We start from the raw sequence: 10953 nt of genomic DNA, 5'->3' as shown, positions 1-10953 counted from the left end.
GAGATCCTCATGGTTCACAGGTAATTTTTACATGGGAGCACATTTGCTTTGCTTCCACCACTCCGACTTCTGAAGAAGGCTTGACCCTTTCTACTCAGGAACGCAGGGCAATCTATTTTCCAATGATCACCATTACTGCCAGTACCTCCTTTCTGTGAGATGTTCGGGAAAAGACAAAATGAGGATCTGCAGGTTGTGTTTACACTATGGGTCAGGAGAAGGGCTGTATTTCATTAGCAGAGCATCGGGGTTCCATACAGAAGGTCCCAGGCTCAGTCCTGGGCTTTTCCAGGTAGGACAAAGAAAGACCCCCATCTGAAAATGCTAGGCAGCGCCTGCCAGTCAGTAATACTGAGCTAGATGCACAAATGGTTATAACTCAGTGTAAGCATATTCCTATGTTAAACGTCTTTAAATTGTTTATTTATACATATATTGTGCCACAACTAAGCTACTGTTAGGAGCAGCCCTATTCCCAGCACCATCGTTAAGGGGTGTGTACTGGCTGCCAATTAACTACTGGGACAGGGTTTTACTGTTGATATATGAAGCCCCAAACTGCAGAGGACCTGCTTATCTGAGAGATCATCTTTTCTCATTTTGAATTTTAATGATGTTAATTGATATTTTTTTTAATTCAACCTTGGGAGGGTATGCACTTCAAAAAGTGGGTTCCAGTACAACTGTGATTTGCCCTGGTGGTTCACAATCACTAATGCAAAACAAGCGCCCCCACTTTGCCAGTAAGGAGATAATAATAACAACAACAACGTTTATTCCCCGCCCATCTGGCTAGGTGTCCCCAGCCACTCTGGGTGGCTTCCAGAAAAATATGGAGGGGGGCATGTCAGACATTAAAAACTTCTCTGATTAAAAACTTTGCCTTCAGATGTTTTCTAAAAGTGTAATTCTTTATCTTCCTGAGATCTAATGGGAGGGTGTTCCACAGGGAGGGCACCACTGCTCAGAAGGCCCTCTGCATGCTTAAAAAGGAAAAAAGGAAAATAGATCTCCAAACTACAACTAGCCTTTGCTCTTCACACATCTTAGAGATTTGCCAAGAAAACATCATCATCTGCCCCCAGCTGCTCAGTGCAGAGGCCTCCTCACCCGAGTAAGGAAGGCTCCCTATCCAAAGTCCCGCCCCCACAAGCTAGGATTTAATTTGATAGTTTTATTGATTGTCCATCACTTGTCCACCACCTCAGATGTCTCTGGGCCCAGAGTACTATTTACAACCACTAGAAGCTAACAAACAGATAAATGACTCTCTTCTGTTAGTTGGGTTTTAGGGTTAGGTGACAAAATTCACATCACATTTGCCATTTCAGATCCCATCTTGTTTTTCTACTTTTGTTTCAGGTCTAATATCTGTTAAACCTGGCAAAAGTGAAGTCTGCAGCAAAGGGTTGTATCTTCTGTGGCTTGTTGAGCCCCTCTCATACCTGTGAGCCTTACATGCTGACAAAAGCCGCTACGGTATGTGTGTTCCGTCCATCATAATGACTTTGTTCAAATTGTTTTGCAAAATATCTTCCCTTGAGCCAATCTGCTGCCAAAGTATATCTGGAACAATTGCACAAGACTGTGCAAGGTCTCCAATGTAATCCTTTGTTCATTTTCTCATCAACCCCAGCAGTGAGTTGTGTGGCAACAGTTCAGCAAAACAACTCCACTGTTTTCCCCTTGAATATCCTGTGATGTGAAAGGCATAAAAAACAGATATAGGCTCCAGTAGCTGCAGCAGTTAAGCTCCTCTGCTGTTGCCATATAACGGTAAAAGGATCTTATTGCATTATATGTCACTCTTAGCATGAATTAATGAACTCATATGAATGAGACCAGATTTACGCACACTCATGTTTGCTTTATCATCCTCTGGAGTTGTTGATTCTTAACACGAACACAATGTCTTATGAGCAGGATTATCTATATCCGTTGAAAAACCATGATATTTGTTTTTCTTAGGAGCGTGCAGTCCTTCCCCACCCCCACCCCCATCCTTACAGCAACTGTATGAGGTAGGGGCTCAGAGGCTAACTCCTCAACCTGGTCCTCAAATAAAATTGAAAGCATGTCTTTCTTTACCTCAGAATTTATTTCTGCATCATGTATCTTATCCCTAAAATCATTGCAACAGAAATTGCAATAATAGGTGCTGGGTCACTGGGAACTAATAGCAATGACAGGCAAAAGGAAAGAATATACATATCATACCATTGCACTTGGTATATAATATTTATACACACACAAAAAAATATTCTGCGTGATTTTCTATAATACTATTATATATAAAATATGGGTGTGTGTTAGGGTACTGTAAGTTGAGTCATTGCTATGTGCTCAACAACTGGCCTTTCACCAGGTTAGTGCACATATTCTGTCAATGAAGAGGGGATTGTGAACATTCTCTGGTCAATATACACAATCTCCAACAGACCTTGGGGAATGTGCATATCTCCAATATATTTTGCACATGCCATTAATTTCTGTGGAACTTACTTCCGCTCTAGCCATTTTCATACCTTTAGGAAATGTGTGCGTCAACAGTTCTACATATAGAGCCTATAGGCACAGGATTGTATGTACATATGTTGTGTTAAGAGTTAACCCTTCTGATGAATGTGTAGCAGCAGTGGCGTAGAGGCAAATTTTGAAGTGCCGAGACTCTGATCTTGCCTTAAAGCTCCATGGCCTCACTTTTTAAAAATCTAACAAACACAACTGCAGGCCAGATTTCCCATTGTGTGACCCTTTTAACTCCCCAAGCCGGGCAAATCAAATGTTGTTTCTTTACAGGCACATAATTAACCCCTTGAGTATGTAGGCAGCTAAAGCTAAATAATTATGGTATTTAATTTTCCAGTAGCTGATGAAAATCTCTTTTAGGCTCCTAATTGGCTGCCACCTCCTATTAGAGCTTACTTTGAGCATTTGAAATAATCGACTTGGGAAATACGTGACTTGAGCAAGAGGATAAAGCAACAGCTGATAGAATGGGATGCAATATTGTCTGGGCTTATGAATAAAATGAAATGCATGGTGGGAAATGTTTGTATTCCATATTTTATCTGAGTGATCCAGGATAAAAACATATGGTGAGCCTGCTGGATCAGGCCAAGGGCCCATCTATTTCAGCATCCTGTTCTCACAGTGCTCAACTAGATGCCAGTAGGAAACCCACAAGGAGGGCCTGATCACTTTCTCCTCATGTGGTTTCCAGCACTGGCATTCAGAAGCATTACTGCCTCTGACCGTGGAGGCAGAGCAGAACTATCATACCCATCATGTCTCCAGATATCTCATCAAGCCAGATAAAATCAAATCAGCTTTGAATTTTGACACAGATCATGCTCCGTTTCCAATGCAGGGATTGTGCAAAAAGTAAATCAGTGATTCAGTAGATTTGTAGTGGATTGGCAAGGCTTTCTGACCTCCAGCTGTAGTAATTCTGATGTAATTTGTACTTGTTTATCTAGATCCCTCCACTGTTCAGGTCCCAGGGTGATGTGATTAATTCATTCCATCAGTATTGTAACTAAGCCTCACAAAAGTTACTAGCTTACATCACCATCACCACTGGACACAGGGGAGCAGTGGTGGGGGGGACAGCAGCAAATAATGTTCCTCTAGCAGTTCTCCAATTTCTAGGTTTGGTGCATAGAGGATGGAGCCCTCCATATCTCCTACAACTGCTCGCTCACTCACCTGCATGTCACTTATAGTTACCAGGCTAGTGCTTAAATGCAAGGATGGGTTCCACCTCATCAGACACTATTTAGTACCTGGCTTTGGTTGGTGGCTCTTAGGCACTCTTGTAAACAATAATGTAATCCTGAAAGCCTGACGTTGACCTGAGGATATAAAGAAAGCAGACATAAACTGAGAAGATGAGCGGTTGGTATAACAAGGTCTTGAATTTGATCATTAACATAGTTAAAGCAAGGGGTCCCCATTTCTTGACAGGTACTTCTTTTCATTATGCCTTCAGTTGCCCTTCTGAGTCTGGTGAGATGCACAGACATTGCTGTATCCCAGATATTATTTTCTCATATGCTCAGGGGTATTTCAGTCTGGTTCTTTCAATACTGAGATATCGCTAATCATGCTGCGGTCAGTAAGAAACCTACTGTTGTGCAGGGGTGAGCCCAAATCTATGTCCAAAGATAGGAGGGCTAAGGCAAGATTTGGAGAAAGAGGTTGGCTTGTAATTGTAGATACAATAGAGAATGCTCTATTCCAAATGTTTTTAACATGGGGACATTCCCATCAAACATGAATAAAGTTGCAAACTTAGTATGTAAAAGTGGGGGGATTTCTTGTTTAGATTGGAAAAACAAGAAACTGAGAAGACTGGAATTGATAGATTCACCCATTCCTACTTATATTAAAAACCTATACATGCCCGATCAAAAGTAAGTACCTTTGAGGTCAATTGATTTACTTCCATGTAAGGGGACAGAGGATTGAGGACTTTGATACCCAATTAAGCTGTAAATAAATGCATCAAGTAGCTGAATTAGCAGCATGTGTTTATTAGGAGCCAATTACATGATCCCTTGGCAGTTTTTAATTAATGATTGTCAGCCCATGGAAACTAATTGGCTAAGGTTAAAATGAACATGAAAATCTCTTGGTAAAGTTAACTGCCTAAAGTTACTTTTAGTCGTTCATTGTTCTAGCAAAAGAAACCACTGTATAGCGAAATTAGGTAAAGGAGCTGCAGATTTTAAAAAACAAAACAAAACCAGCAACTCACAAAACCAGCTACTTGCAAATTAAACAGTACTATTTGCTATGTGATCATACAGAGAAGAAGACGAGGACTTTATTACCATGGGGCTTCATGTCAGTAGAACATTCAGCTCAGTTTTTCTGCTTACCAGAACCAAGTAATTAAGGTTCCACGGGCCTCATATCCAGGGGCAGGAGGTTCTGCTGTGCTTTTTCTGATGTAGAACAAAGAACAAGACAATAACTGGGAAATTGCACCTTGCATATCCGTTTAGAATGAAACCGCTGTAAAAGTCTTCTCTCTACTTGTTGTTGTTTCTTTAAGTTGCATTTCCCCCTCAAATGCTACAGGCAGGTCATTTCAAAGGACACTGGTGTTGGACTGGAAGGTGGGTTGTGGAAAAGTAGGTGACAGTATAGTAACTAGAGTTGGAAGATTGTAACCTCTGTTTCCTGGCAGAAGCTGAACTAAGCATGGCTCCTTTTAATTGTTCATTTCAATCTTATCCCACCTTTATTTCAGGAGCTCAATGTAGCATACAGGCATCCCCTGCCCTCTACTCACATGAGACCACGTATGCATGTAGCACCAGGAAATAAATAAATAAATAGAATCATGCTAGGAAATGTCAGGATAGAGCTGGAGAGTCCTCGTGAGGAGACCCTCCCCAAAGCCCGAAGAGGATGTCAGTGAGGGCGAAGGAAGTCTCAAAGAAACCTGAGGTGCATCAGAGCTTTGTTTAAGCTGCTTTGCCTCCCTGCCTAGCAGCTGACATGTGGGGCAGTGCAACAGCAGCTGCCGCTTTTCTGCTCATCCGCCAATTTTCTGCCAGCCCCAGAGCTAGTTGCAGAGACAGTTGTACAGAAAGAGAGCTGGAGATGGGGGCAGAATGGACATTAAGGAGCTTTTTAGAGGGTGCTCCCCACTTTATGCCATTTCACTTAGGCACGCAGGGGCCTGGAATGTAACCCTCACATAAGTAGGGGGACACCTGTTTTTCTTCCCTGTGGTAAAGTGAAAAGCTCTGTTAGATGCCAAGCGATTGCACTACTGTGCATACGACTACTGCTTAAGTGTCCACCGTATCTTTTCAAGGGGAGCGGACGTGGAAGAAAATGGAGCCAACCAGTGACTTCCTTGCCCTGGACCTACCAGGTCCAGTGGTTAACAGCTGCCCACTTTTTCCGATTCCTTTTAGCTTCTTGCACCCAGAGTTCAGGGGCTGGCCTCTGGTCCTTTTGAACAGCAAACCTGCTTCTCATTTCAGCAAGCAGCAGAAAAGGCAATGAAGAACTATGGGGTGGGAGGGATAGATAGGGAGCAGGCAGGACTTGCAGCCTTCAATCTTGCAACCCTGTAAGGAGCCTGGTGAAGTGGCTGTGCACCTGCTGTGCCTGCCCAGCTCCTCATTAATTAGTGTGGGCTGGTATCTGCTGTGCTACTGCTGCGGCTTCTGAGAGGCTGACAACAGTAGCATGGGAAAGTGAGGATTTGCATTGGAAAAACTCGGACTTGGTTTCCTCTCGAGACATCTTGCATAAGAAGCTGAATGTCAAAAGCTTGGCTATCTCTGGTTTACACCATTGTCTTCCATTATTTCAGAGGGGAAGAGATGTTTGTTGGCTTGTTTTAGCAGATCCCATTGTGGGTTGCTTCTTTCCAGTGTACTTGTGAGACACATGATTTTTCCTTCTGCCCTTCCAAGCAGTAGCGTTTTCCCTCCCAGCTGCATCACAATGGCAAATTTACCTGCTTCAGTTTCCAGCGTGGGAGCTTAGAAATAACAACAGGAAGACAACTTATCCCCAGCTGTTGCTACAGGTATTGTTTGGTGCTGATCCATTATTGAATTTCATGTTAGAGACTAGCAAATTGGTGGGGATTGATGTAAATGATCTTTGAACTTCAAGGCTGAAAGATGCTTTGTGGCTACAGTCCTATACACGTGCACCTCAGAGTATTAGACACATAAAGGATTGCATTGTAAAAGCAATCCATTTCCGTTAAAACAGTTTTCCAAGCCGGATTTAAGCTATTTTGCTGCTGCTTACTTTAGTGAGCAAAAATCCAAGCAGTTTTCACTTACTGGTTTATGGGTCATACATCTTTCCATTAATTAGCTAGTTCCATAATGAGATTATCTGCAGGCAGCTTCAGTATCTTAAACTCCATAAATACTATTTTAAGTCTTTTCTGGACACCGATGTAGTCAGATATTAGTCTGAGTAATATAGTTTGTCTTTCCATTTAGCAATACCAATTTACATCTTCCAGCTATTGCTATGTTCACTAGTATGTGAGTGGATGTATACACACACATACACACAATATATTGCCTAGGAACAGGACTTTCTTAGTCAACATTTTAGGATTGTGCTGCTAGTCTGGGTCCAGCCCATAGAACTGGCATGGGATTCTCTTGCACTACAAAAATATTGTTTATTTAAAAAATGTACGCATTCTATGTTTCCTGTTTCTATAGTTCTATAGAAGTTAGAGCATTTCCCCCAAGTGCATAAATAATCAATGTATGACTTGGTATTGCAAGGTGGATCCAACAGAAAGTCCTCAGTAACCTCTCTAGGTTGTTTCCAAAGTAGCTCCAAGCAAATCCTTGCATGAGCAGAACAATTTTTACTTGAGCCATGATATTTCCCCCCTCTCATTCCCTTGCATGCCCCTTAAATGTTCTGGGGTTTCCCCTCATCGAAAGCAGATTCAGGGAGGATGCAGGACATGCACAGGCAAGAGAAGTGGGGGAAAGTCCCATTGCACAAGTTGAAGTTCTTCTGCTAGTGCAACTATTTAGTTGGATACCATCCTAAATTTGGAAATTAACCAATGCATACAATTGCTCCCTTTTAGGTGCCCTGTTGCCTTTCACAATGGATGCTGATAGCCATAGAAGCATAAGCTAACCTGTGACAACAACATTTGTTTTGTGAACACCCTTGATTTAGGGCAGTCTAGGGACTTGTATACAATTTTCGCGTCCCTTTGAAAATATGAAACAAAAGCATGGCTTTGTTTTCCCTGAAGTTATGGCAAGATTCTCTCCCCCCCCCCTTTCTATTTGTTCCAGCTCCTTTCCCCGCCACCCCCTTTTCTTTTTTCATTTCTATAGACATCTCCATCCACTTTGATCCAAACTGTATTCCAGACATAATCATTAAAGTTTTCAGTTCTTATAAGATCTAATTACCCACCTACTTTCACACATTTTTAGCATTGGCTGCAACCGTATCACCAAACTGTCTTTGAAAGGCTGCCAAGTAGATGTCAAACAGAAATGGTTATCAGCCAGCATGAAATGAAAGCCGTCTCCTGTGCAGATACCCTTGTCAGAATTTGGCAGTGTAACTGAGAAGAACACATCTAGGGACATGAGTGGAAAGCTTATGTCATTTATGCAAGGAAAGAAACTACAAAGTAATTCCATCACACCGAGTCTATAACATCCTACAGAGGCAGAAACATTTTAATCTAGCATATTAAGGCCATAACAAACTCAAACGGGTGGAAAGGGGGCTGATACAGGCTAGAAAGAAATCACCAGTTTTTAACAGTACAGAAAGGTTGGAACAAATGCCTCCAAAGACATGATTGCGATATATATCACTTGAAATTAAGGCCTGAATGCTTGTTTGTTATTTTATTTATGGCATTGTTAATCACACTCTTACTCTCGGGAGTTTAGGGAGATATAAATGCTTCTCCTGTTTTATCCTGACAATGATTCAGGAAGTTAGAAAAGTTAATGACTGGCCCAAGCTCACTCAGTGAGCTTCTATTATTATTATTATTATTATTATTATTATTATTATTATTATTATTTCATTATTGATAATAAAAATAATAAAAATCATTATTAATAACAATCTGTTTCTTGTATCCCATACATCTGACTGAGTTGCCCCAGCCACTCTGGAATGTTTCCAACAAAATACAAAGGAACCCAAAAAAACATGAAACATTAAAGCTTCCCAAAACAGGGCTGCCTTCAGATGTCTACGAAAAGTCATATGATTGTTTATCTCTTTGACATCTGACAGGAGGACATTCCACAGGGTGGGCACAGCTTGGATACAGTGGTACCTCGGGTTACAGATGCTTCAAGTTACAGATGCTTCAGGTTACAGACTCCGCTAACCCAGAAATAGTACCTCAGGTTAAGAACTTTGCTTCAGGATGAGAACAGAAATCGTGCGGCAGCAGCAGGAGGCCCCATTAGCTAAAGTGGTGCTTCAGGTTAAGAACAGTTTCAGGTTAAGAACGGACCTCCAGAACGAATTAAGTACTTAACCCGAGGTACCACTGTACTGCTAAATCAAGTGACAGGGAAGGGAGGAATCTTCTCAGAAAGGTGCACAAGAATTCAAAGTAAAATTAAAAAATTAAAATGCAAAGATCAGAAGAAGATAAATCTGGTATCCAAAATGAAACACATGAGGATGTCTGCCTAATATACAAATCTAGGTGCTAAAGGCCTCATTCATTGTGGTTGCCAAACGGATGTCATAAGGGACACTTAGCAATGCCTGAGTGGAGGTTCTTGCTGGTTCTAGGCCAACATTCTGATTACTACACCATGCTGCCTCTGAAAGGCCTCTCACTTTTTCAAGCAGGAATGTCTGCTTGCAGAATAACTTTTCCCCATCTTAGAATTCAGCATCTTAAGCAACTTTTCAGTTTCCCAGCATGCAATAATTTTGCATGCAGAAGGGCTTGCATGAATGCACTCCTAAATAAGTACCTGAGTGGTATGTGTGGTTTTTTTTCAATCAACAAGAAAGGAACTTAATTCATATATGGCTTTGTTGACTGGAGGGGGGGGCGGAACCAATTCTCTGCTACTTTTCAACACTTTTGTCTTGTAGAATACACAGAGCGAGCATCCTTCCTGCCAGCAGGGTTACGCAGCCGCGATGCAAGTCTGGTTCGTTGTAAACATGCTTGGTTTCATTTCTCTCGACATGATAGGGATTCCAGGAAATCTAGCCATCCTCTATGCCTTCCTCAAAGCCACCTGCCGGCAAAACTTCACACCCAGTGAAATCATCCTGGGCAAACTTGCACTGGCCAACCTCCTGGTGATCCTGACCAGAGGTGTCCCACTCACCTTGCAAGCATTTGGCATCCACACCATGCATGATAATTTGACCTGTGGCATCACCCTCTACGTCTATTGTGTGAGCAGAGCCATGAGCATCTTCTTAACTTCCATGCTGGGCTGCTTCCAGTGCCTCCTCATTGCTCCATGTCCTCTCAGATGCTTGCGGCTAAGGCACAGCATCCTTGCCAAACTCCCTTCCATCATGATTTCCCTTTGGTGCTTCAACCTCCTGGTCTGCTGTACCCGTTTGCTTTACTCCCTGCCTCGCACCGGTACCAACTGCACCGAGGAAGAGATCACGGTAGTGTATGACTTCTGCTGTGTGGTGTTCCCTAACCAACTCTTGTACTTTGGAAATGGAGCGGTATTTGTCACTCGAGACATTTTCTTCCTGGGGTTGATGAGCCTCTCGAGTGGATACCTCCTCTTTGTTTTTTGGCAGCATGGGAAACTGATGAGCCGCCTGCCCATGCTACAGTTGAAGCATTCAGAGATCCGAGCAGCAAAATCAGTCATGGGCCTGCTGGCCATGTACCTTCTCAGCTTTGGACTGGACAGTGTTTTCTGGATGGTCAACCTTTGTGTAGCCCCAGTCTCACTGAGGTTCGCAGATGCCCGCATGTTTTTTGACTCCTGCTACTCAGCTATAAGTCCCATGTTGATTATCCTAACCAACAGAAAGATTCAGGCAGGCCTGAAGTGTGCTATTGGGAACATTCCTGGAAAGAGAGAGCTACCAAACGCAGACATGTCTAAGAACTGTCAGGGTCAAACAAATGGGCGCATTAAAAAGTCTCGGTCTTAAATGCATATGTGTGGGGAGCTCATAAGATCCTCCCCACATATAGAGGGAGCAGCAGGACCATGAGGGCTAGCCACTGTTATGGTGGCAACCATGCTCCCCCAACACCTGCTTCTGACACATGTTGAAAGGTGTTCTAGGCACATACCAATGTATGTGTCTAGAGTTCTTCCTGAATGGGCCAGAGTCCCGTGGTGCTCTCTGTGTGTGCATCTGATATACATCCAATACACAGCTATTGTGGGAGTCTGGGGGCTAGCTAGCCCATTAGGTCTCACAACCCCCTCCAAGCAACTTTTCTAG

At 42.6% G+C, this 10953-nt stretch overlaps 1 protein-coding gene across 1 annotated transcript; it reads left to right on the top strand.

Annotated features, from left to right (window-relative positions):
• Window positions 1-9660: 9660 nt before the first annotated feature.
• On the top strand, window positions 9661-10653 carry LOC310709798 (olfactory receptor class A-like protein 1; the record flags this gene model as incomplete). The annotated part of the gene is made up of 1 exon (XM_083509838.1): window positions 9661-10653. The coding sequence occupies one exon, from the start codon at window positions 9661-9663 to the stop codon at window positions 10651-10653; it is 993 nt and encodes a 330-aa protein (XP_083365964.1).
• Window positions 10654-10953: the final 300 nt, after the last annotated feature.

This window comes from Podarcis liolepis, assembly GCF_965112155.1.
Source record: "Podarcis liolepis genome assembly, chromosome: 6".
NCBI classification, from domain to species: Eukaryota; Metazoa; Chordata; class Lepidosauria; order Squamata; family Lacertidae; genus Podarcis; species Podarcis liolepis.
This window is presented reverse-complemented; position numbering and strand designations above follow the sequence as displayed.